General features: G+C 40.3%; 1 protein-coding gene across 1 annotated transcript in view; it reads left to right on the plus strand.

Annotated features, from left to right (window-relative positions):
* The window catches only part of LIN52 (lin-52 DREAM MuvB core complex component), an 87,975-nt gene extending 65,346 nt beyond the window's left edge, over positions 1-22,629 (plus strand). The window contains exon 6 of the mRNA XM_005883557.2: positions 21,680-22,629. Coding sequence (XP_005883619.1) covers positions 21,680-21,735 — 56 coding nt within the window. The 3' untranslated portion in view covers positions 21,736-22,629. The remainder of the gene's footprint in view (positions 1-21,679) is intronic.
* Positions 22,630-27,955: the final 5,326 nt, after the last annotated feature.

Consider the following 27,955-nt stretch of genomic DNA (forward strand, 5'->3'; position numbering starts at 1 on the left):
CTCTAACCAATTTGCCTACAAACGTCAGGTGGTCATAATAATCTGGCCACTCAGTGTATATATCTCTAGTCTGTGAACTCATTTTGGTCAAGGACCTTGCGGAGATAATTATAACAAAGTGGTTAAGCTCAGGCTCGAGTCAAGGACACCTGGGTTCTGATCCTACCTCTATCATTTATTAGTTGTTTAAACTTGAGCAAGTTATGTAGCCTCTGTGTACCTCATTTGTAAAATGGAAATGATAAATGGTACCTGTTATATAGGGTATTGTGAGAACTTTAAATAACGATGATACCTGTTAAGTGATCTAAATAGTACCCAACATACCACTCAGAAATGTTAGCAGTCGTAGTTCTTAGCCATTCAGCAGCACAAACTCTTCACTGGTTTTGCTATAAGTTTTGAACAATGTGTAATAAATAGGTTAACATTACATTGATGCCAGTCAGGAGGGATTTAGTACTGAGTAGATTGTTAAGTGATGTGTGGAGCAGGATACAATTTGTTTTGAGTAAGAGATGAGAAGCATGATGTCAAGTCAGCATCAGGAAAGATGCTGCTTGTGAAAACTGTGGCCACAAATATATTAAGAATATAAGAAACAGACTCATAGATATAGAGAACAGACTAACAGCTGTCACGGGGGAGAGGGAGTTGGGGGACTGGTGGAAAAGGTGAAGGAATTAGGGGGGGGAAAAAGACACAGACAACAGTATGGTTATTGCCAGAGGGAAAAGGGGAGTATAGGGGAAGATGGAAGAGGGCCAAGTGGGTAATAAATGGTGGCAGAAAGAGATTTGACTTGGTTGAGTGCACGATGCAGTGTGCAGATGATGTGTTAGAGAGTTGTACACTTGAAACCTGTATGGTTTTATTAACCAATGTCAGCCCAAAAAATTCAGTAAAAAAAAGAATGTAAGAAATGTGTTCAGATTAGAAAATGATTCTACTCAGCCACACTGGACTAAAGGGCAACCAAGGAACTAGTGTGACGATTATGGAGGCTCTTTTACACTGTGAGAAATTATACCGTAGGAATAACTGTAAACTTGTGCAGTGATTTTCTGAATCTTTTAATCTCTTCAAAGTGTGAATGCAAAAAAGTCAGCATTACTACTTCTATACAAAAAAGTTGTGTTCAATAAGTATATACTGAATGAATCAATTTTAAAAAAGAAACTATTGGCCTAACCGGTGTTGCTAAGTGGTTAGAGCATCGACACCCACACAGAAGGGTCGAGGATTCAATTCTCAGTCAAGGGCACGCACCTGGGTTGCAGGTTTGATGTTCCACCTGGTCAGGGTGCGTGCGGGAGGCAACCAATCGATGTGCCTCTCTCACATGGATGTCTTTTCTCTCCCTCTCTCTCCCCCCTCTCGGAAAATCAATGGGAAAATATCCTCTGGTAAGGATAAATAAATAAGTAAATAAATAAACTATCAGTTTTATTCTTCTTGGTATCTTCAGAGCATAGCACAATAATGAGCACATGAAAAGTCTATAATTGAATGCTTTTATATAAATGAAGTTCTCTACCTTGCTCATGGTCTGAGTTAGGATTGCTAATTCACTTATTACATCTAACCAATTATTTACTTGTACTGAGGATTACTTAGTTTTCATACAACTTTAATCTTTTGTTTCATGGATTTTGATGTGTTTAAGTACATAGCTTTGTTAAATGTTTTCTCATCTAATGCATTTGCATTAATCTAATCTACTTATATTAAATCTAATTGCATTCTGACTTCCTGGGATGAATGTTTAGTCTTTAAACAAAAGGGGCATTTTTCAAATAATTATTCATAGTGTCTAAGTAATCTAAGTAGTGTACTTATTTTAATTCAAAATATAGTATCTTTGCTTCTAAAAGAACATCATAAATAAAAGTTCTGGTGTTATCTGGATTAAACAGAATTGAATTTATGAAGTATATTTCTCTTGAAGTCAATGGCAGCAGTGTCCCAATGCCCAGATTTTTTTTCCAGTCGATTATTTATCAAGCACAAAGCCAAGAGAAAGGGCTTTGAAAGAACAATAGGAAGGTAGAAACATGCGGGCTACTGGGGATTTAGCCCACAACCCAGCATGTGCCCTGATCGGGAATCTAACCGTGACCTCTTGGTTCATGGATCGATGCTCAACACTGAGCAACACCAGCTGGGCAAGGTGTTTTTGTTTGTTTGCTTTACTTTTTTGGTTCCTCAGGAGAAAGGTAAATGCCTATGTCTTTAGCGGAGAAACTCAGCTTCTTTTGCCTTCAATCTTCCCTATGCAGATTTTTTTCTTTTAAATAATTTTATTTTTGTTTCTTTTTTCCATTTTTAGAGAGACAGACAGACAGACATAGATCAGTTGCTTCCTGCAAACCTCCTACCTGGGATCGAGCCTGCAACCCAGGCATATGCCTTGACTAGGAATCGAACCAGCAACCTTTCAGTGCACGGGATGATGCTCAACCAACTGAGCCATACCGGCTATGGCCCTCTGCAAAGTCTTTAGCAAGGGTTCCACTTGAGCCCAAGAGGCTTTTTATACTTCTGCATGCAAGTTTTCACATACCATAAAATTCACCTGTTTAAAGTGCACAGGTTAATGGTTTTTAGTATATTCACAAAATTGTGCAACTGTTTGTAATCTAATTTGGAAATATTTCCATCACCCAAAAGGAAACCCTGTACCCATTAGCAGTTACTCCCATTCTCCCAACTTCCTGTATATTATATCATAAGACTTGCATTAGAATTCCCTAGATAAACTTTTACTATGAGTATAGCATATATCATCCAATGATTTAAATACATTTTGCTAAAGTAGTAGTTTACTCAACCATTTATTAGTCTCTCCTTTGTGTTGGGAGTCACTTAGAAACTGACTGGGTAAGCAAAAACACAACCCTCTTTGCTTTCATCACTCTCATTGTTGGGTTCTGTTTCAAAGAACTCTGGAGTTTGATATTTCATATCCTGAGCAAGAAGGGAAAAGAATGACTTATTGTGAATCAATTTATAGTTGGTTGTCTGTTTGGGGTCATGAAAAGCTGAATGACCATAGGTCATATCCTCTGTTTTGTTATTTTTAATCTCATTTATAGTTTTTAATCTGTGGGGTTTTTGTTGTTTGTTTGTTTGTTTGTTTTGCTTAGAGTGAAACTGAAAGATTCTATATACTTGGAATACTGAAGAACTTCTGACATATAGAGATTAATTTCTGTATTGACATTGACCTCAAAGACGCATCATTGATTATACAGATTGTGGCAGAATGCACAGGAGAACGATCAGCCAGCACCCTGAGGGAGGAAAGTTTAACCTTTATTTCACAGATCTGCTAGTCCAGGGGAATTCCAGATCCAAAGCCTGAACTGAACTTGTGGGGAGGCTCGGACCTATACCGTGGTCGGCAAACTGCGGCTCGCGAGCCACATGCGGCTTTTTGGCCCCTTGAGTGTGGCTCTTCCACAAAATACCACGTGCGGGCGCACATGTACAGTGCGATTGAAACTTCGTGGCCCAGGAGCAGAAGTCGGTATTTTGTGGAAGAGTCACTCTCAAGGGGCCAAAGAGCCTCGTGTGGCTCGCGAGCCGCAGTTTGCGGACCACTGTACTAGTATATATATCTCCTCCTGTGGCGGGCCCCTGAGGATCCCCACAGCTCCGCCCAAGTCAGTCTTGGCAGGGCCTTGGGAGCCTGCTCCGAAGCTCTGCCCAAGTCAGTCAGAGTGGGGAAGTAAGATACTAAACTAGGTTGCAAGACACCCCCTCCCCCGCCATTTTCCTTTTCAAAATGAAGTGAATGTACCAGTAGCTCAGGCTGAATTTGGAGAATCATTAAGAAAGTAGTTCAGCCCAGCCTATGTGGCTCATTGGTTGAGTGTTGACCTATGAACCAGGAGGTCAAGGTTTCATTCCTGGTTAGGACACATGCCTGGCTGGGGTTGTGGGCTCGATCCTCAGTCGGGGGTATGCAGGAGGCAACAAATCGATTATTCTCATCATTGATGTTTCTATCTCTCTCTCCCTTTCCCTTTCTCTCTGAAATCAATAAAAATATATTTTTAAAAAACAAATTAAAAAAAGGTAATTCAAAGAAAGTGATTAATGATGGGACTATTTACATGCATTATTTACATTGTCTTCTGGCTTTTAACTCAACTCTGGATTTGGGGGGGGGTTACTTATTAGAAATAGGATCCCATAATCAAATTAGAACTAAATGAGTAGTCAAATCAGACATAAGTAGCTTTAATAAAAATAAACATTTTAGCAAATTATGAAAGCTAGTTTTTGTAGCTTACCTTTAAAATATGAGGTTTAGCTCTGGCCAGTGTGGCTCAGTTGGTTGGACATTTCCGTGCACCAAGAGGTTGCTGGTTCAATTCCTGGTCAGGGCACATGCTTGGGTTGCAGGCTTGATCCTCGGAAGGGGCGTGCAGGAGGCAGCCGTTTGATGTTCTGCTCTCACATCGATGTTTCTCTCCTTCTCCCTTCCTCTCTCTCTCTCAAAATCAATAAAAAGTCTTTTAAAAATGAGGTTTAGTCAATTATGTTTGGTTACAGGAATGCTAATTATGTTAATAGTTTTATAGCTGAAATTAAAAATAACATGAATATAGAGGAAAAACTGATTTAAGTTTCGGTTATTTCATGGAATTAGGTCAGGTTGATCTTACAAACACAAGGAAATAAAAGCATTTAAATAATAGAAGTCTCCATTTTGGGTAAATCTTGTGAAAACTTCAACCTTGAGAAGAAATTAGACTTCAGAGCAACTCATTTGACTTAATTGTTTGGGTGTCAGCTGTCACAGCTTTTTGCTTAACAAAATATGATGAAGGATAGTTATAATTGGCTTAATTCCTGCCAAACTTTGCATAGGCAAAGTTTATTATTTGTGGTTTAATTTCTTAAAAGTAAGGCCATTTCTTATAGTACTACTTTGGTATCCATAAGAAATCCCAAACAATGCTGGGAATTAAGTGGTACTTTGGGCTTATTTTAAGATCTATTTCATAATGTTCATTTACATTTTACACTAGTGGCCTAGTGGAAAGCTTTTAAAAAGTAGCTATCCTTAGCTTGCCTGGGGGTTCCTAGATAGTACATTCCTAAAGGCTAGCACCCCTTTTCTAAAACTTTTCCAATCCATCCAACCCATTTCTGTTCTCATAATGTGTGATATACTTCTCATAGCTTTGATGATATTGTTTGGTAATTAAGATTTCCAGTCTGTCTTCTGCTAAGATTCTCAAGGTTAAGGATTGTATTGTAACCTTAACACTAAGAATGATACATGGCAATTGAGGTACTGATTAAGTTTTGGTAAAAATTCTAATCCTTTGGTTGAATGTTTTAATTTCTTCCTTTGTTACTCATATTTAAAAAAAAAAATAGTCTCTCCTCTACTTTTAGCTTTATGGTAAGAAATATGCTTTGTTGTGATCATAATTTTTATAAAAACAAAACCCCGCCTCCTCTTTTAGTAATGAATTAGAACTACAGAAAACTGAAAACAAAAATCAAAGAGCCTGGATAATATAGGTTAGTGGTTCTCAAAATTTAGCATGCATCATAATCACCTGAAGGGCTTTTTAAAACGTGGATTCTTGGGCCCGATCTCTAAAGTTTCTGACTCAGTAGCTCTGGGACGGAGTCCTGAGAATTTGTATGTAATATATTCTCAAAGTGGTGCTGTTGTAGTTGGTTCAGGGACGACACTTTGAAAACCACTGATGTAAGTTATAAATTCTAACTAAGACCTGCATTATATTGAAATAGGATCTGTTCCTAAAGTTGGTCTTGCCCTCTCTGTAAGGTCTTGTGGGGAAAGTACTCCACATTTGCAAAACTCTCTATAAGTTATCTACAGAGCACAGGTGAGCTGCTGATGAGCAAACTTTAGTGCCCAAAGGGGAGGAGAGGTTTCCTAGGGAAGACTGGTTGATCTCTCTTGGTGTCCCGTCATCTGCAGTTATGAGTATGTAATGTGCACGCAGTAAGAACTCGTTGACTAGCTGATGAAATTAGGTTAGAGCTCTAACCTTCTGGTTTTGAGGATAGTCGTCTGACATCTATAAAGTGCTTCTTTCACTTTTACTTCTGTATTGGTTTGAATGCAAATAAAATTGACAAAAAATATATTTTAAGTTTTAGTTATTAAGCACTATAATGTTTATATAGCATCTAATTAATCATATTTTTCCATCTGTTATATTTAGCCATATTGATTACCCATAAATTGTTTTTAAGATCCTAAATGATGGTCAGTTGTGCATGAAAGTGTTTTTTTATTCAGCACATGTTTATTGTATGTTAACTATATATAGATTAAGCTCTGAAATTTCAGTGATGCAGACTTTTATAAACAGCATATATAATTTTCTGGCTGCGGAATTCATGAATGTTGTAAATAAGATTATTCAGAAACATCAAAACTGGATATTCTGAAAAACAAACAAACAGAAGGCTAATCAGCTGTTATTTCCAATCACAAGGAAAATAACCACTGCCAAATGACATCCTAAGTAGACATGTCATACTCAAGTTCTTACCTGATTGTGATGTGCTTTTAAAAGAAATTCATAATCAAGTGAAGACAGTAATTATTGTACTTTTGTATTAGTACATGATTTTAGAGGAAAATCTTTTTTAAATTAAGACTTACTGGATAGCTACTATATAGTGTACATTTTCTCCAAGTTTGTGAGAGAAATTATCTTTAATAGTCTCTTCCATTTATGAATTATAGTCTGATCAGGTTGAGAACATGAACTGTACATACATGGAACCACAGTGCAAACAATTAAAAATCAAATTATCAGCTAGAACAAGTAATTTGTTTTAAATTGGATAAATCAGCATCTATGAAGGAAAAGCATGATCAAAGTGAAGTGGGATTAATGAGGTCATCATTTATATACAGTTGATAGCGTGAGGGCAAACTAGTTGAAATTTACTGAACTAGTGAAAGTTTAGATTAAGCTGTTCCTTTTTATAACGTGTTAGCTATTGGATTGTCCTAGACCTTAAAGTTAGTCTTGCTACCGACCTTTAAAGCTTTTTCTGAAAAGACTCAATAAATGAGTAACCAAGGACTCATTCTCTTCACCTCCAAGAAAATTTTGTAGAAGCAAAATGTTGAGCCAGGGAGCTTCTCTCAGAACTGTTTTGCAGATAAATTGAAAACTGCTCTTAGATTTGTCAGTGTGTTTTTTTAAATAATTAAGAGAGAAAAAGGTTAGAAGGCAGCAGCTTCTTAATATTAGGCTTAACCCAAGTTAAATGTGGTAGGCTTTTAAAAGTATATAATCTGCTTTTGATTGTTTGGTCATTTGTAACTTGTCCCTCATCCAAGAATTTAATGATGGAAATAAACATTCATGACATGAGAAGTCACCCCCTTTCTAAAGCTTTTCCTGTCCATCCATTTTCAAGCCCTCTGCAGAGTTAATTATCCACAAATCTGTTCCCTAGCCTACTGTTCATTGTATTATGTTATGTAGTGATAATGAGAAAAAGCTATATTTCTAGAGAAACATTTGATGAGATTTTCTTTTTATTATGGACATTTTTCAAGCATATACTAACGACAGAAAATGCTATAATGAACCCCACAACCTCATCTGCAGCTTTAATAATTGTCAACTTTCTGCCATTCTTGTTTTATGTCATCCCTTTGAATCACACTTTTTGTTGTGGTTGTGTTGTTGCCTGGAGTATTTTAAAGTGAATCAGTATCATTTCATTTATAAATACCTCAGTATGTATCTCTAATCAAGAAGGCCCTTTTTTAAAAACAACAAAAACACATTACATAAACAAAATAAAATAATAATTCCTTAATTACAACTAATAGTCCATGCCCAGTTTGGCTCAAAATCGTGTTTTCTACAATTGATTTGTATGGATCAGGATCCAGACAAGGTCCAGACAGTGCATTTGGTTGACCTGAATCTTCAGTCTCCTAATCGTCTCTATAACCACACTTCCTACTTCCTTCCGGTATCTAATTGTTGAAGAAACTGGGTTGTTTGTCCTGTAGTAGTTCCCACATTTTAAATTTGGGTGATTTTATCCTGGTGGTAACATTCCACATCTTCCTCTTTTCCCAAAAATTCCTATAATCTGACAGAATAAATTGGTTTGAATTCAGTCTTGTTGGTAAGAATAGTTCATAAATGGTATTGTGTACCTGCTATATTTTCATGTCAGGAAGCTTATGACTGATCTCCGTTACAGTTTCAGTGAAGATCAGTGGGTTAGGTGGTATCCATAGATCCTTTTTTTAAAAAAATATATTTTATTGATTTTTTTACAGAGAGGAAGGGAGAGGGACAGAGAGTTAGAAACATCAATGAGTGAGAAACATCGATCAGCTGCCTCCTGCACACCCCCAACTGGGGATGTGCCCGCAACCAAGGTACATGCCCTTGACCCGAATCGAACCTGGGACCCTTCAGTCCACAGGCCAACGCTCTATCCAGTGAGCCAAACCGGTTAGGGCCATAGATCCTTTTCATAATAATAGTGATGATAATTATTCTAATAAATCAATTATATGGTTTCCCTGAAATACAGTCCAAAGAGGAAAGGCAGGAAAAATGCTAGATTCCTCCCCCTTTTTATTTATCAATTTTCAGAACATGAAATGAGTTGAAGTGACTGAGAGCTTTTTAAAAATATTGTAGATGCTTATATTTGATGTATTTCAATCTACTATAAATATTATCTGACACCCAAAACTTCTCCATCTTTAGGTAATGGCACTCCTTCAGGTTGACTCCTGTGTCATTTGATGTGAGCCTAGTAGTCTGGTTAATTTCTTGCTTTCAGCATGTCAAGATAACCCTAGTTCCTTTACTTCTTTAGGCTTGTAATTTCATCCATTTCTCCAAGGAACCTGGGTAGCTTTTATTAGAAATCTAAGTATTAATAGTATTCATTGTTACTGGACTGTCATTGCTTCTAGGCCTTTTCCTTGGACAGGGTTGGTAAATAAGTATTTTTTTGTTCAAAGATGTTAAAGGGTTTTTATTTGATCTATTTGATTTTATAATGATATCTTTTTTCTCTTATGCTTAAATTCTTGGTTCCTAATAACTAACCCACAATAAACCTAGTATCAGAATAACCAACTACATGTAACTAGAAGACTGCCATATGCAGTTTAAGATTTCTCTGTGTAGCTTTTATATCCTTAGGATACATACTTGTAGGGTTATGTCTTTTCAATTATTTAAAATGTCTTTTTAGATTATTTATACTTTTGTACTGTATGGTTATGCCAAATTTTATAGATTCAAGTTATTTTCAGTTTATTTCTATTTTTAGAGGGTTTTTTTTCTATTTAATGAATTTTGTTTTTTAGTATATAAAATACTTATATGGAATCCCAAAGTAAAATGTATAAAATAGGTACATTCAGAGTGTCTAACTTAAATTTCTATTCCTTCCCCATCTGTTGTCCCTCCCTTAGGTAACCATTTTTGTTAGTAAAAACTAATACTAAACTTTCTTCTTCCATTGTTCCTTTTGAAAATATAAATAAATATATATATATATGTATTTACCCCTTGTCCTAATTTTCCACACAAGGTAATATACTATACATAATCTTCCTTTACACTTTGTGTTTTTTTGGAGATCTATCCATAACAGTATATAGGTATCTTCATTCTTTTTACAGCTGAACAGTAATCCATAATAAGATTATACCAGTCCCCTCCGTATTGATGGACATTTGGGTTGGTTCCACTCTTTACGTATTACAAACAGTGCTGAAAAGCTCTACCTGGTTTGACTCAGTGGATAGAGCGTCAGCCTGTGGACTGAAAGGTCCCAGGTTCGATTCTGGTCAAGGGCACAGGCCTGGGTTGTGGGCTCGATCCCCAGTGGAGGACTTGCAGGAGTCAACCGATCCATCATGATTCTCTCTCATCATGGATGTTTCTCTCTCTCCCTCTTCCTTCCTCTCTGAAATCAATAAAAATATATTTTAAAAAAACACAAAACAGTGCTGAAATGAATAGGCATGTGAATAGCCTATTTGATATTTTTATTGGTGTCTCTTTGGAAAGCTTCCTAGAAGTGGAACTAAGTAATATTACTAGACTAAAAATTTCTTATGCATGGGAGTTAATTAAGAATTAAAAGGAAGCAGAGTACCTCTTTCCTCATATATGAATAAATTATTTCAATAGATATGTGATTGACCATCTATTTGCTAGGGATACAACAGGAAGTTCTATAGAACTTCATGAAGCATCCTATCTATTAAAGAGGGAATATGCTAATTGATGCCCCGCCCTCAAAGATGACGGCGCCCACAGCCACAAGATGGCAGCGCCCAGTCCCCTCAGCCCCTCCGGGGCAGCAGGTGCACAGCAAGGCTGGGTCCGCCCGGCCACTCCACGCACCTGCCTTCGGAGTCCCCCAGTCCCTTCAGCCCCCCAGCTGCCCAGGGCCGCCTGAGGCACAGGTAACCAAGGCCAGCCGAGGCTTGCGCTGCCGGCAGTGGCAGCAGCAGAGGTGTGATGGGGCGTTGCCTTCTCCTGATCGCTGGGTCGCCTCCCGCCCCTGAGGGCTCCTGGACTGTGAGGGGGCAGGCCGGGCTGAGGGATGCCCCCCTCCAGTGCATGAATTTTCATGCACTGGGCCTCTAGTGAGTAAATAAAGTAATTTTAGATTTTAGTAGGAACTATGAAGGAAGTAAATGAGTTTATATGAAAGAATAACTGAAGATGACTCACTTTAGATAGGGTGGTTTGTAAGGCCTCTCTGAAAAGGTGACATTTGAGCTGAGATGTGAAAGATAAAAATGATTAACACTGTCATTTATTGACTTTCCTACTATATATTTGGCAGTATAAAGGATTTTCATGCATTGCCTTATTTAATCTTATAAGAATCTGCAAATCCATTTTATAATTCCCATTTTACAGAGGAGAAATGGATGATCAGAAAGTAAATTACAAGGTCTTGAAGCTTAGAAATGGGGGGCTGGGATTTGAATCAAATCTAGACCCATCTAATTCCAAAGCCAGAGAAGATAACCCCTCTGTACTGTATTACAGTGCCCCTCTTAACCAGAAAGAAAGTAGAGAATACTGAGTTAATGGAGTAAATATTTTAGACTCTTGTTTTCACCTGGCAGAAACACAGTGTTTTGTTGTTTCTTTTAAAGCACTGATTATATATATTACTGAATGACTACAAAATCAGAATACATATGCTTGTTTGATTTGGGAATGTTTATTAGATACGAGAGGCCCGATGCATGAAATTCGTGCAAGGAGCTTGGCCCTCGCAGCCTCGGTTGGCCCTTGCAGCCCCGGCTTTGTCTGGAAGGTCGTCCGGATGGTTGTTCTGCTGTTCCGTCTAATTAGAATATTAGTTTTTTATTACTAATATATAGTATAATAGGGAAACATATCTTCTTGTCCAAATTAAATAAAACAATTTCAATATCTGTTTTTATTATTTCAATTTAATGATGGTTCCTATGTTTAAAATACTGTACTGGCCCTAGCCGGGTGCTCAGTGGTTAGAGCATCTGAAGAGTTGCAGGTTCGTTTCCAGTCAAGGGCACATACCTCAGTTGCAGGCTTAATCCCCAGCCCTGGTCAGGGTATGTGCGGGAGGCAACAAATCAATGTGTCTCTCTCACATAGATGTTTCTCTCTCTCTCTGTCTCTCCCCCTCCCTTTCACTCTCTCTAAAAATCAATGGGGAAAAACATATCCTTGGGTGAGGATTAAAATACTATAGCAAAAATACCCTCCACATATTTCTAGCCTACTAAAATGATGTACTTTCTAAGTATTCTATTTACTTATTTATTTCTCAAATATTTGTTAAAAATCTATATTCAATGTACTTTGCAAGTGTCTGTTTAAATTAACTTTAGTAAATAAAATAACCAAAACATTTTTTAAGGTTCAGTAAACAACCATACAATTAATCCTAGGGGGAAGTTTATATTTTGTACCAGCATATACTGAGCACTTAAATGTATTATCTTAAGTCTCACAGCAATCTAGTCAGGTGGGTATAATCCCCATTTTACAGATCAAGGAACTGAGGCACAGAGGTTACATAATTTGTTTGGGAGCGCCATCTAATAAGTGAGAGATTCATACCTAAGGTTCAAATCCTATGCAAGCATAGGTTTTCTATTATAAGTATTGCAAAGATCATATAAAACAATAAGTAGAGAAATATTATTATATTCTTCTTGCTTATGAGTTAATTCCATACTATTGTCCAATGAGTCAAGCACAAAGATTCATAGACATTTTCTTTGGTGTCTTAAACTAGAACTAGCTGCATTTGAAACCCAGATTTTAATTTTACAAACAAAGTAACCTCTAACAATATTAAAATAAAATGGTATTCCCTCGCTGAAAGAAAAATTCTTCAGTAACTATGGCAATACTTGTGTATGAAGACAGCATCTTAAATCTCTATGCAAGTCATACACAAAGTGTTATTGCAGTGAAAAAATAGTGGCGTGAATAATACCTGCTCACAGCCCAAGACACTTGATGTATCTTGGGCCTCAGTGTTTGTTGGATTTTGCAATTTCATGAGCAAGATTTGTATTTTTTTAAAGTTCTATATTTCTGTGTGTTCCACTTGATGTCAAATTTGTATTCTTAGACTGTAGGGTTCCATTAAAAAAATAATAATCTCAGTCCCTCCCCCCCCCCCCCCACACTCATTTTGTATAATATGGTAATGATATCACCGTAGCAGTAATTACGGGTCATCTTCATTTCTTTCATCTCTGCCTGTTCTGATGGCTTCATTCCTTTGACGGAAAAGATTTGGCTCTGGGTGCTATGATTATTTTGTTAAGCGTTATTCGAATAGACAGGAGTGAGAGAAATTAATCAATCCAAATGCAATTAGCATCATGTTTAACCCAGTGATGGACGTCTCAAGGTGAAACAGCCAGGGGAGTTTCAGACATTATTATTCAATCCAGTGGTTCTTATCTAAATTATAATCAAGAGAGGTTTTTATTGGCTTCTCAGAGTGAAGATGTAACTCTTTGCCTGCCCTGGGGGTCAAGACTGGGCCTTCCTCCTCCATAGTCTTTAGCTACTGCGGGTACCTTGAAGTGGGGATTTCCAAGCAGGAAACTTTTTAATATCCAGATCAATGAAATGATCCATGCTGTGATCTTGGTCTGATTTTTCTGAGAGTGGAATCTAGCCTCTACAGATAAAATATCTAATTTGGGCCAAAATGTTTTTTGTAGTGATCAAGTCACTATGACTAGTTGTTCTATCTTAACCTTACATGATAGATTATTATTGCTGTTCTCACTTTATGGATGAGGAAATTAAGACTGTGAAGCTACTAGCCTTTGGTCATAATAAGTGTCTCGCCACGATGTATTACTATGTAAAGGCCCTGAGGCATGAATGTTGTACACAAATTTATGAGTATTTAATAAAAGTTCTCACCCCAAGAGTATTAATGCATTGCTTTGATCTCATTGCCTTCCATTCAGTTGAGTTTAACCTTGAAAGGAGAACCAAATGAAACTGAGTAGGCCTGTGAGGCCCTCTGAAAAGGAAAATAAATACAAATAAGGAGTTGTTAGCTCTCATTTCTTAAACACAAATCTTTGGAGTTTTTGTTGTTTTGGTTTTTTAGTAGAGAGAAGGATTATAACAAGGACTGAATATTTGAAATCTAGTCTTGTTTTGCTCTTGGAAGAGGGCAGGGCAAGGAGAGTTGATGGAGAAACACAGGCTTCACCCGAATAACACCATTTTTCAAATGCCTGACAATTAAGATTCTTCTACTTCTGCTTTCAATCTTCAGGCATCATGGCTGACACTTCCCATATTTTATGTTCCCGCTTGATGTGTTATATTCGGAGAATAAATCTGTTGGCTAGATATTTCTGTTCTTTTTTTTTTTTTCTGTGTGAAAAGCCATTAAAATTATTTTCCATATTGGAACTGTCCAAATTTGTTTACCTGTGCGCTGAGTCCTGGCTTTTCATTTTTATATTACTTCTTGGATAAAACATTACCTGGCATTGGGCCTTACTATGAATTGAAGGAAAAAATGTTTGGTATAAAATTGTCTTTCTCTGAATTTACTGGAGCACTGTTTAGAAGAAGAAAAAGTCCTGTTAGACAAGAGGCCCAATATAAAGGGAACCTGGAAAGTGTGCCCCAAAAAGGCTTTCTTGAAAATTCTGAGGATGAAGATTTTGATAGTCTGTGATAGTTTGGTCACAGATGTAGCATCCATACTGTTCTTTTCTCAGATATTTCAGTCTCCTTTTTGAAATGCTTATGCCTGAAGAACTTTAGGCAAAAGCCTGAAGGCTACTTTGCTTACCATCAAATGCTACGTTGATGTATTTTAGAGGAAAGTAAGATTTTTACCAGACTCTCACGTGTGTGCTCTCCCACAGGAGTTGATTGAGAATGGTCAGTAGACTTTATTACAATTAACTACCTTCTGAGGGCCACCAAGCCTAATGAGGCTCCAAGAGACCCTTCCTCATCCAGTGACACCCGGCTCAGTTCGCAGCACCTTCTGCTCTTGTCAATGCCCCAGCACCAGCTGCTCTCACATTAGAGGCATTAAAAAGTGCTTAGTCCTTGACTTGAATTATCGATCGCTGAGTAGTACGTTTTGTGCAGAGGTCTGAACTGGAGCATGGTGAAGGATCTCAGCCTGGCGGACTGCCCTGGAATGGCTCTGCTGTACCCTGGCTCCGTGCCAGAGCGACAGAAAACTTTCCACATCCCTATGAGAGAGAAGTCAGCATTATAAATCACAGTGGTATACTTTTGTTCTCTAATCCACCAAAATACCTGAGAAGAGCTAGTCCCATCTTAAAGGCCACTTCTAGTTTATTTTAATCTTCCCTAATGTCTAATACATCATAGGTTCTCTGTGCGACTAACTTAACTATCATCCACCCTCTTCATGCTTTTCTCCTGCACAACACACACCGATGACTAAGAGATCTCTCTTGTTATAGTGATGAGAGTTCATTCAAGGTTTCAAGGACCAAAAAGTAATTTTTAAAAAGTGAAAACCGTAATTATAATAAATGGCATCATTTCTACAAAATATCTTCTGTGAAACTAATTAAATCGCCTTTTAGCAGACTGATTTGTACTAAACTAACTAGGATTTTGTGTGTTTCTTTTTGCTAGAAGTAGCTGCTTGGTGTGGTCAAGGAAGGTAGCTGCCTCTAACTAATACCCAGCATTATTCTGGCAGGTTTGGTCCTGCAGAGTATATGTGTTACAGACGCAAGTCATTCATGTTCCCATTTGTTTTGCATTTGAGCTCTTTTTAAAAATAAGTAATTCAGCACTCCTGGTGCTGCTGGTGTTCATTTAATGAGGACCTGGTACCTTACCATGGCCAGTGGAAGCACACTGTGGGAGCACACTGACCACCAGAGGGCAGTTCCTGTGTTGAGCATCTGCCCCCTGGTGGTCAGTGCCCGTCATAGCGACTGGTCGTTCCACCATTTGGTCAATTTGCATATTAGCCTTTTATTATATAGGAATGGATAACATTTAAAGGCACTTTTCTTTATTTTTTAATCCTACCAGACCTGAGGCCCTGAACCTAACTGTCCCCTATACCTGGGCTCCTGAGCATTAAAGAGAAAAAACCAACATGATATAGAAAAATGTTAGTTACATGCAAACAAGTGGTTAGAATAAGATGGAACTTGGAGACATTGTAGAAAATAAGTCTACCTTTCATCTACCTTTCATCTAGCGCCAATATTCCACCTTTGTGTGGAAATTACCGAAAAATCGGTACAGCGGTCTGGTAGGGTTAAATTATATGAGACTGTGAATAAAAAAAGAAAAACAATGGTCATATTAATTTGAAGGTGGTAGGGCAGGATAGTTCTGTGGTGCAGTTTAAGATTAAGAGGCCTATCCCACTTAATAAACTATTGAAGGCCTATTGTGAATGACAAGGTTTATCAATGAGGCAGATCAGGTTCCAATTTGATGGGCAGCTAATTGAACCAATGAACCCGACACCAGCACAGTTGGACATGGAGTTTGAAGATTCGTCAGTGCATTATGGCAGCAGATAGGTGTCTACTATAAAGAGAACCTGATACTTTACTCCAGAACTCTGTTCCTCCAGACCAAGAAGACAACGTTCATGTTGTTTTTCTTTTTTAATCCTCCCCTGAGGATATTTTTTTCATTGATTTTTAGAGTGGAAGGGAGGAGGTGAGGAGAGAGAGACAGAGAGAGAAACATTGATGTAAGAGAAACACATCAATTCCGTATGCATCCCGACTGGATCGCGTCTGCAACCGATGTACGTGCCCTTGACTGGAATCAAACCCGGGATCCTTCAGTCCACGGGCCAATGCTCTATTCACTAAGCCAAACTGGCCAGGGCTAATGTTGTGTTTTTTTAGAAGATTTTTATAAGAATTTATTTGAACCAAATTGACAACATGCTGGGGAACAAGATCTCAAATGCCCCCTTGTGAAACCAAAGACAATTTTACAATTTTTTGTACATAGTTATTACATGTAGGGCAATATGTCTTTAGGTAGGGATAAATTACTATAAAAGAAATGAATCTGCCCTGGCTGGTTTTGCTCAGTGGTTAGAGCGTCAGCCTGGGGACTGGAGGGTCCCATGTTCATTTCCGGTCAAGGACACATGCCTGGGTTGCGGGCTTGGTCCCCAGTAGGGGGTGTGCAGGAGGCAGCCGATTCATCATCAATGTTTCAATCTCTCCCTCTTCCTTCCTGTCTGAAATCAATAAAAAAATATTAAAAAGAAATGAATCCTAGATAGTTTTCCCATCAAGTGTCTTGTGGCTTACATAAACTTGTTTGAAATGAAAGAGATGATTATACAGTAGCTACCATTTACTGAATGCTCGTGTGACCTTTGTATTAACCCCACCTTGAACAAAGGATGACTTGGGTGACTTGCCCTCGGTAGTAGTTAGTATAGGAGCTGTTAAGTAGCAGGGTCCATGGGTTCAAGTCTAAGCCTGTCTAATGCTAAAAGCCCTGCTCTTTTCACAGTTATGCTGTCTCCTTTGTTCCCTGGCCATTCATATCCGAGTCTCCTAAAGACAGCCTATTGTTGCACTTCAGGATGTGAGCGAACTAGTGGAATGTAACTCTTCTCCACCTCGCTAATGTTTTTAATTATATCGAGGCACAGAAGTACTTAAAGTAGTTTGCATTGGAATTGAAAACCAAACATTATGAGTTTCTTCCATTTCATTAAAAGTTACTTATTCTTTACATTGTTCCCTACATTAAAGCCAAGCAGAATTTTATCAGGCAATTGCCTCAAAGTTATAATCTGGAAAATCTTTCTGTAATGAAACCCATATGTCATGGGTGAAAGGTGCAAAGCCCTGGCAGAGAGGGCTGGTCTCGTGAGAGATTCGCACCCAATCTCGTTAACCAGGGTGCCTCTGGTAATCCCTCATCCCCTCACCGGTGAGAAATCAATCTGTGCCACTGACTCTCTTTCAACCAGCCACCAGAAAATTTACTGCAGAGAAGGCAGTTTGGGGATAGTCGTCGTGGAAAGGGAGCCAGAGGCAAGGCTAAATGTAGGATGGAGGATTGGGGAGTCTAAAGAAGACATTATATTAAACCACACAGCACCTTCCCAGCAAGGAGGATGCAGTCCTCCCTGCAGCCCTGACCTCTCTGAGCAAGCCCAGGTATTTACAGCTGCCATGAACCTGACAGTCCTAGGAAAACTAGAAGGGGATAATGGAAACTGCATAAACCTGGAAGTTGATTGTGGTGTATCCATTTGCCGCCTGTAAATGTGTACAAGTGGTCCCCTCTCCCACACTCTGCAGCAGTTCACATGTTCCCCCTATGGCGACCGTCTCTATTGTGGCTTTCTCTGTTTATGGTCTTGTACTGCATAGGAGAGCCCGTAGTAAATCATGACCACACGGAGGTCATGCCTCTCTCCTGCACAGCACACACTGTGGTGGCTGGTGACCAGTGGATCCCTCTTGGCATAGTTATTAGAATGTGGTAGCGTGTTCCCTTCCTGCTAAACTTGTAATCCTAGAGAATTAATCCAGAATTAGAAAATGGTTAAGAAATTTTATTGAGTCTAGAGAAAACTCTCTCTAGCAATTTTATTGTCTCTAGGGTTGTCTTGTAGCACATTGTAGGGAAAAAGGACCAGGAGAGAAGGGAAGCGTTGAAAGTGCCAAGCTAAGAAGCACATACTCTTACCTGGCCATTAATTAAGAGAATTAGACCAAGCTGTAACAATTGAGAAGAAGAAGGGATGGCACTAGTCAGAGGGAAATAGAAATATCTTCCTCTCCTCTGTAAGCAAACCATAGACATCTCTAAAGTTTTCCCCCCCAAAGAGACGTGAAATGCTTGGCGGAAATTTTTTAGTAAAGTGCATTTACATATTAAACCCTACTGGAAGGTGTGTGTGTGTGTGTGTGTGTGTGTGTGTGTGTGTGTGTAAGAATACAGAATAGTAGCAGAAGGCTGGCTCCCTACTCCTAATGGGATTTTGTAGCAGCATGTGCAAGTTTGTTTCAGAAGTCAAAAATGAACAGATGTTGGTATAAATTACCTCTGTGTCTGATGTCTTGCAAATTAAAAGCGCGGTTGGCATCACTAAACAATTTCACTAGGTTTAGGGGGGTGCAGTTAGCAGGCGGTGATTACTGTATCAGGTTGGTAAGAATCTTCACACTGCAGCAGAGCAGGAGAGCAAGGATAAAGAAATGAGGAATCAAATAAGGGCTCTGTGAATTAATCAGAGATGTTAACATCTCTGATGACAAGTGAACAGGAGGGCACGTGCTCTGGAGCAGCCCCTGACCCACAGCAATTTCTCTGTGCACAGAAAGGGGCTGGTGCTTAGGATGTGATTTATAGGGCACAGCCCTCTTTTAGGGAGCAGCTATGTCACAAATTCGTATATCTCCTATATAGGACTGGCGAGTGGGAAAACTTTCTCCCCTCCCATGTAGAAGATGATGTCTTTTGAATTACTTCTACTTTTACTGTGGTTTCCTGCAGCTCTGTATACTTAGATTAGGTTGGAGGGGGAGGAATGATTGAGTGGGAAAGGGGTTGTTAAAAGGGATTGGTTAAATTCAAGGAGAGCTTGCCACTGAGAGACTTTGGAATATCCATTTATTTTTCTGTTAAATCCTTTTGATCCCTTGACTAGATTGGATCTTTTTAAATTTTAAGTCTTAAAATCTTGGTCATTTTCCCATTTGGAGAAAAAATAATAAAGAATTGGGGAATCTGAAGGGCAGCAGGCAGAAATAATTAGTGATGTCAATAGAGTGCTCCTGACCCCGAATTGGAGGAACAAGGTTCTGTTTACCCAACAGAGTTTTGTGTTACCCATGTCTTGTTTCCAGAGCACCTGCTTCTAGCCAGGTTGCAGGATCATTTGATGCTGTGCTTCAGGTCCTTAGTAAGCACCTGAGAGTAGGCAGAAAAAAGTGATGAGACCCACTCAGGCCAAAGTCTAAGTCAATATCTGTAGGATCTGGCTGAGGGAAAGATCCCAAGGAGTGGAATTTTTGAGATTACTACTATCCCTTATCACAGTTAATTCTACTATCCCTTATCACAGTTAATTCGTCTATTCACTCGGGAAATAGTGCAAGAGAAGCAGCAGGCTACTTACCTTCCTCTGAAAGGTGTTGTACTAGTGATACCACTATACCAAGCAAGTTCACTGCTGGATAGCCAAGAGGACAGGGCAGGTGACATTAATATGTACTTATTTTACAGATGAAGAAACTGAGGTTCCTACCCAGCTCCTGGTGTCACCCAGCTGCTAAATGCTAGAGCTGGAACTTAAACTGAGTTCTAATCCTGTGTTCTCTGAAAGAAGTCATGCTAAATATTATTCTGTATTAGTTTCAGATGTACAGCAAAGTGGTTAGAAAATTTTACAGAGTGAAGGATAGTTAGTCCTTGTCTGTCCTCGCCCCACCCCACCTCCATCTCTCCATTAATCTGCATTGTTTCCATCAAGGGAAATTATTTTTCTTGCTAAACAAGGTAAATTTTAAAAGAACCCCACAATATAGAGAATGGAGCACCAAGGGCCACTAACAAGTCTTATTGTTTGCCTGTGGAAGGGAAGAAACTAACTTGGTTGTTGTCCTACTTGGTTCTGGTTCTTTGGTATCATCATTCATCCAGCCCACGTTTTTCAGCAGATGCTAGCTAGGTCTAGCACTGTGCTAGGTGCTGGTGGAATAAAGAATAATAAAACAGTCTCTGCCCTCTATTTTTATACTTCAGCAGAGGAAAACAAGTAATTGCAGATCTGATAGGAACTTTGTATGTAGAGGGTTGGTATAAATCCACCAAGGAAGGAGCGGTCACTTTGCTTTGAGACAGGGAGGGGCTATGGGCACATGAGACCAGACCCGCACTGAGACTTCCATTCCTACTTAATGGGATTTCCTTTCTCTTTGTTGGAGCTCAGGAACTTATGAAAGATGGGGAATATATATAGACTGCAGTTACCAGAAGCCTTCTTGTAGTTACAGAGTTTGTGTTGTTTTACTTCTTCATTATACAAAGTAACCAGGAACTTAGATTTAGGTGGGGAGAGTGGGAGCCCATTCACCTGGCACCATTTGCTCTGGGCTTGAGAAAGGCAGGAGGAGGTCAGAGTAAAGGTCCTTCTCATCTCGGCAGGAGCCTCCCTGGCCACCTCACTTTTCGGCCAAGATGGAGACATGTTCTTGGGAGGCCACAGGGCACAGCCTGCTATGTGTCCACTGCTTGATTCCAGAGGACTTCCGGCCTCCGGGCAAGCCATCGGAAACTTTCAGCATGTTAAATCCACTTAAGAGATCTGAAAAGATGATCTTGTGGGGATAAGGATGAAGGGCGTTTTAGGCTTCATACGATTTTTGAGGATTTGCTTGACAGCTAAACCGGGGGCTTCTGCAGTGACCCTTGTAATTGAGAAATGTTTTACTTTCATTTCAGAGCCTCATATGTAGGAAAGTAGCTATATAAACCCCCTTGTAACTACAGCATTCAAAGATTGATGGTACTGAAAGTCAGAGAAAGACACATAAACCTTGCCTGACTGTATTAAATATCTAAGGACTGACAATGCCAAGAGAGAGAAGACCGAAGTTCTATAAACCCTACTTTATTACTCCATCCACAGATGAACTGCACTGAGGGACTATAAACCCTGTTATATTACAGTATCCAGGGACTGCCACTGAGGGACGGGGTAAATGGTCTCTAATTCTGATTTGAGATTATAAATGTCCAGAAACCAGCAACCCATGGTTGGATTTTAGCCTCCAAGAGCAAACCCCTGTGGTAGTGAATGTGAGTATTAGGTTATATTCTTTAGAGAGAGAGAGGTTTGGGGGGAATTCCATGATGATTTTTGTAAGGGTTGATGGATGATGTTTTCCCCCGTTGGCCTGTGCCCTATAGCAATTACCAACTTCAGAACAACTCTACAGTTTTAGTTGCCAGGAGTGGTTTGTTTCCCCCTCTTTTTGAAGGTTTGTGGTGATTGACTCTGTTGTGGTCCCCTGTTTACAATTTAATTCTGTGTTTTTAAATCTTCCTATGATCCTTTTTTCAGATTTTAGCTCTTCATTAATCTTTCATTTGCTTCTTTATTTCAGCCAGAGAAATGACCCGGGGAAAATTCCTCAACATTCTAGAGAAACCCAAGAAGTAGCCCAGCTTGTGGACGGGATGTCCCAGGGGCTGGAACCACGCTCCGCTCCCAGTGCAGCTCTGATGATGCGCACCTCACTGCTTCCTGGCGAGAGGCTGGAGGGTGCTCCTCCAGGGCTGACCCTCTCCCCTGTTCCTGGTACTCTGCGCTCTGAGGACATTCGGCAGCAAGAGAAGAATCTGTTCTACCCAAGGATCAATGCAGTTATTCAGTCAGCTTCCAGACTTTGACCATCTCCACCTCAGATGCTGGTAACACCAGAGGGCATATCATTCTTAAAGGTCAAAGTCCTGCTTTCTCGTTTCTGGAAGTGATTCAGGAGCCCCAGGATCTTACAGTTGATTTGATTCAGTGATGGCAAAGTCCGTTGTGACAGTGATTGCATGAGTTGTACTTGATCTCTTAGGGAGTATTTATGATGCAAGGAGCCCAGAGACCAATTAGATTCTGGACCAGACCATGCAGGTTGACCTGTGAACTCTCCAGTATATACTAGGTTCTAAGAATCCCCAGCTGGAGAAACCAGAATCTTCTAGAAATGATGCCTGCTTTTAAAATTCTACACCTCTCATGGTAGTCCCATACCCTAAGCCTCCCATTCCCTACCTCCTAGCTCCCACCATCCATGCTGACTCCAGAGAAGGGGATCCTTGCATGTCAAGTCCCTCCTGGGAGTAGTTTGTGTAGTGAAAGGCCGTGCACAGTTGCATTAGACCTCAAGACCAATTTAAAGGTGACAGAAAGGACTTTTGAGTTCTAGTTAAGCTGTTACAGATTCAAGCGAGACAGTTAGTATGGCCTGAAGATAGGAAAAGGGGGTTGACTGGAGGAGTTTGATTTAATTAACAACTAGAAACTCTGATGGACCTTACAGGAATGTGCGTGCTGTCAGATATTTCACCCATAGGACAGGAACACACATGAAAGGAAAAGAGAATTTCCTGACTTAAATATAACTCTTATGGAGTGTTTGCCAATTATGTGTCTCTGTTAAAACCTGAAAATCTAGCTTATGGGTTGTAGTGACTACACATGTTCTCCATATTTTGTCTTACAAGCCTCTAACGTTTTGAAAAATACACGGAGTGTCCTGAACTTTATGAAAAGAACATCCATGTGACAGTAGTCTGATAGTGTTTTGATACAAGGAAAATCGTGGTCAGGTTTTTGGCCCTGAGTCTGTGCGAGGGCGCGGCACTATTCACTTTAATAGTTGTTCCGTTAACCATAACATGTGCCTTGTTTCCCAGCTAGAATTAATGTTGGATTTTTCTCTCATTTGTGCCATTTGACCATCCATGCAATTTTACTTACTGACAAGAAGGAAAAAATTGAACACAGGATAAAAGGGATGAGTATGGGACGGAAGCATTCTGCTGGGGTGCTATATAGAAGGTTGGGCTGTAGAGCAGGGGTCCTCAAACTTTTTAAACAGGGGGCCAGTTCACTGTCCCTCAGACCGTTGGAGGGCCAGACTATAGTTTGAAAAATAACTATGAACAAATTCCTATACACACTGCACATATCTTATTTTGAAGTAAAAAAACACATGTTTTCGGGGGGCCGCATGTGCCCCACGGGCCGTAGTTTGAGGACCCCTGCTGTAGAGGCTTTGATTTTAAGTGAAGCTTATTATTGACATTCCTTTATCGTAAATGTGGTTGAAGAGTGCATATGCACAAAAAAAATAGTGGCATAATAGCAAACTCTTCCTTTTGAGAGTTGATGACGTCAAACGGGGAAATTAAGAAATATATGGAGCGTATTGGGATACCTCCCCCAAACCAACTTGTTTGTAACCTGAACCTATGTAATTGGTTTTTGGTCTGCTTTGACTCTTTCTTTTACTGTCATAGTAGTCACCAGCACTTAATGTAAGTAGATATTTTAGAATTGTGATATTTATTGGTTTTATATTTGTCATCCTCAGAAATGTTAATGTTGTGTTTTTATATTGATAATGTAAATGTATGTACTATGTGTGCATGTACGTATTTCAGGGTGTTGGAAGGTTGTACTTTGTATATAATGTCTTCTGTGTCGTCCTAATAAATATGTCCCTTTTATAGGAGAGTGAGTTTTTCCTCAAAGGGCCAAGTTACATACTTAAAGCATAGACCTCATCAGAAAGTGCAGCTATAATGACAAAGAATCTGCTGTCTTCCCCTCATGTGGCAGTGGGTGGTGTGGGGCTTTATAGTCATCTACTGCCTGGTCTGCCAGCTTCCAGTCTATCCTACCTGCCTTCTAGTTCATTACCACTCAACTCCCTGAAGGAGACTTAAAAACCTGTAGTTCCTCCCCAGGCCTACTAATAAAGCCTGATCTCTCACCCTGGCACCCTAAACTCTCTGCATGTAACCCTGGTAACCCTCCTGTTGGCTTATTTCCTCTAGATCATATGAAGTCTCTGTTCCCCAGTCCCTCACTTGAGTGCTCTGCCCATGCCATTGAGTTCCTAGAAAGTCTCCCATCCTTTTTGCACATATTAAGCCCTAACCTTACTATAAACCCCTGATGCTCCCACTGGAAATAACCCTGCCCCCTGCATTCCTACAACCTTTATGTAGGCCAGCCTGTGACTTACCACACTCCGCCTGACACTGAAGTGTTCTGAGCCCGTACCTCATTGCCCTACTAAATTATAAGTCCTCCAGGTTTTGGCTGCCTCCTGCACATCTAGTTCTTCAATGTTTCCTGCACATCTAGTTCTTCTTTAATGTCTTATTTGAACTGGAGATTCAAAATATATCTATTTGCAGACTTCTTGTTAAATAGGATGGATTGAGAACAAATATTTATCTGCCACCTACTAAAATCCTTAGTAGGAGTTCCTTTTCAACTCTGCTTCAAGAACTAAAGAAGACGAAGTTTTAATCAGTACTACTACTGTCACCCATTAATAACACTATCAATGCCCTTTAAGAGAAAACATTCCATTTTAAGAAAAGCTAATTGCTAAGCATCATTGGCTCATCCCTGATTTTCAAGAAAACATCTGGATGGACCATAGGTTCAGGAAAGCATAGCTGGCTGACTGACTTACTAAAAAGGGGCAGTGTGTGAATGTTCTGGTCTAAATCTTTAGAGGTTATTTTTCCAATAACTAATTATTATTTGCCCACAAGTGTGTTTTCTGAATACCATACTTGCAGTATATTGGTTGGTGCTTACAGCACATTTTTATTGATTTCAGAGAGGAAGGGAGAGAGAAAGAGAGAAAGGAACATCAGTGATGAGAGAGAATCATTGACCAGCTGCCTCCTGCATGCCCACCTCCTACTGGGGATCGAGCCAGCAACCTGGGCATGTGCCCTTGACTAGAATCAAACCCAGGACCCTTCGGTCCCAGGCCGATGCTCTATCCACTGAACCAAACCAGCTAGGGCGAGGCACATTTTTAAATTCTTAAAACTTTTCTCACCAGCAGTCTCATTGCTTCTTGCACACCTCAGTCTCTTGATGTGAGGCCTCTGCTGATTTGCTTCGCTTTTCTTTCACTGTTTGAGCCCTGAAAGTTCACAGAATATCAGTTGTATTGATATCACAATGCCATCATTAATTTTTCTTTCCCTTTTGTTACCCACTTACCATATTTTAAAAGTGGATACTTGCTATCTGCTCCTTGGCTTGGGTGCTCCAGCTGCAGCTTATTGTGGCTCCTGTGTCTTCTAAGAGCTAGCTTCTAGCTCCAGTGTCTTCTCCACTGCCCCTGTGGCTTCCAGAGGGTGTTTGGACTTCCGAAGGAGCTTTGTAATAAAGGCAGCATCACTCCTGATGGAATGCTGTGGTCCCTTTTATTTCCTCCAGGATTGAAGCATGACAGGAAGGTCAACTGGCAGAGCAGGAAGTGGGGAAATTGGCAGATGGGCCAAGGTGAATGGTCACAGGGGTCAGATAACATGGTTTCTTACCAGCTCTCAACTTCTGCACAAACTCCATCTCCTAGCATTGGTTACGTTCTCCTGTTCTGTTTTCTTCATCCTTTGAGAGCGGCAGGACTACCTGAGCCCCGCATGGGCTCCATTTCACCCGAGGAACCCCCACCTTCAGAGCGTCGGCAAACAGTGGTCTTTCCAAGTTTGTAAGTTCTGACTGGCCTGTCTAGTGACGTTGGGGCCTGTGGGGATGTACCCCTGATTATGCCTGAAGAGGCCACGGACCCTAGCCAGTTTGGCTCAGTAGTAGAGTGTCAGCCCACTGACTGAAGGGTCTTGGGTTCAATTCAGGTCAAGGGCACGTACCTCAGTTGCAGGTTCGATCTCCAGCCCTGGTCGGGGCATGTGCAAGCAGCAACCAATCGATGTGTCTCTCTCACATCAATGTTTCTCTCTGTCTCTACCCCTCCCCCCCCTCTCTAAAAATCAATGGAAAAAATATCCATGGGTGAGGATTAACAAAAATAAAATAAAAATAAAGAGGCCACTGGCCTTCCCACCCTTTGCCCAACATGTTTTCTTCATGAGCGGGGATGGTGGGGGCTTCAGGTGGCACCTGGTGCAACCATGAGGCTCCCGGTTGGCGAGTGCTGGCCGAGCCTGTTAATTAGCACATGAGCACCCCAATGCTCCATTAGCCAGGCCAGGCATTCGGAACCTTCCCTCCTAATGAGAGCAGGAAGAAGGGCCCTCACAAAACACTGCCTCAGAATAATATTCCGCTTTGTCCCCACCAGTAACCAGGGCTGACAGGATCACTCTGTCCATTTCTCTTCTAATTAGCACAATTCCAGCGTGGCCTGAGCCAGCAAATGGAGAAAAGCGATCGGACAACCGTACCGAATCACAAACACAAAGAGGGCCATTCCCTGTAATTAGGTGAGACAATTCCTCAGTCTTTTCTCGGCTGGAGTTTGCCGCTAAGACTCTTGCTGTTTGGGTCCCAGCAACACAAGTTACATGTCTCCCTAGGACACTAATCAGCCCCAAATTGTCTTCCGCTTCACACAACTCTAACCAGAGGGCAGATGCAGGAGCCAGGGGACATGGTCTCTAAACCAGCAGCTGTTGCAATGTTGTCCCAACTCTAAGAAGCAGACCTGGGCTGTGGGCAGTTGGCTCAAGGGAACTGCTCTGGGCATAGCTGGGGCCCCGAAGCTCTAATTCATCGGTTCTCAACCTGTGGGTCGCGACCCCTTTGGCAGTCGAACAACCCTTTCACAGGGGTCACCTAAGACCATCCTGCATATCAGATATTTGCATTACGATTCATAACAGTAGCAACATTACAGTTATGAAGTAGCAACGAAAATAATTTTATGGTTGGGTCACAACATGAGGAACTGTATTTAAAGGGAGGTTGAGAACCACTGTTTTACTCCTTTGTCTTCCTCCCTGCTCCTGATCACCTGAGCCAGATTAATCATGGAGCAATCCAAATGGATTGTAGAGCAGGCTGAAGTGATTGATTTGGTCCATGTGCCCATCACGTAGTGAGCATACAGGCAAACAAGTAATGAAAAACTCCTTCTTCGAGTTCTCAGTACTCTGCCTATTAGTGTTTACTATCATTCAACCCTGAGAATACAGAAGTAAAATATTAATGCATGCACTTAACACTAATGTCCATAATAATAATGAACGTCTTTGTAGCCGACTTAGTGCCTGGAGAATAGAATGTTATAAGCATAATTTCTTAGTTTTTGTTTTATGGTAATTGGCAGCAGTTGAATTAAATCGTAACTATCCAGCTTGGAGACAGCATCGAAAAGCATCAGCCCTCAACAAGAGTTATCCTAAGGGTAAATATATGCTAGACCTCCATGATGAAAAACCCACTAAATAAATAAAACAACCCTGTTTTTCTCACCCTTCCCCACATACACACACACACAGTTCAGGAAAGAGACAACTAATCGTGTTAAGGAAATATTCAACCATGCCTAACAATGACAGATCTCAGAGCTCTTGTCTTCCACACAGCTAGAAATCACTATGCTGTGTGGGAATAAACAGCTGCATTGCACACACAAATGAAGAGCCTATCTGAGGAAACAGCTCAGAAAAAAATAGCAAAGGGGGGAGAATAGGGAACACTGGCAATCTTTTAAAGGGCGAGAAGGTTGAGAACCACTGCTCTAATTCCTGACCCCCGGGGATGCCCACTCTGTTATTTGCCTCGCCCTGTTTATTCACCACCTACTGTCTATTGTCCCCTTTTGGTCTCCTCATCCCTTCTCCCACCTGTCCACCATGGTGGCATCATGGGCAGCTATAACTGT

The sequence above is a fragment of the Myotis brandtii genome, unplaced genomic scaffold (genome assembly GCF_000412655.1).
Source record: "Myotis brandtii unplaced genomic scaffold, ASM41265v1 scaffold793, whole genome shotgun sequence".
NCBI lineage: Eukaryota > Metazoa > Chordata > Mammalia > Chiroptera > Vespertilionidae > Myotis > Myotis brandtii.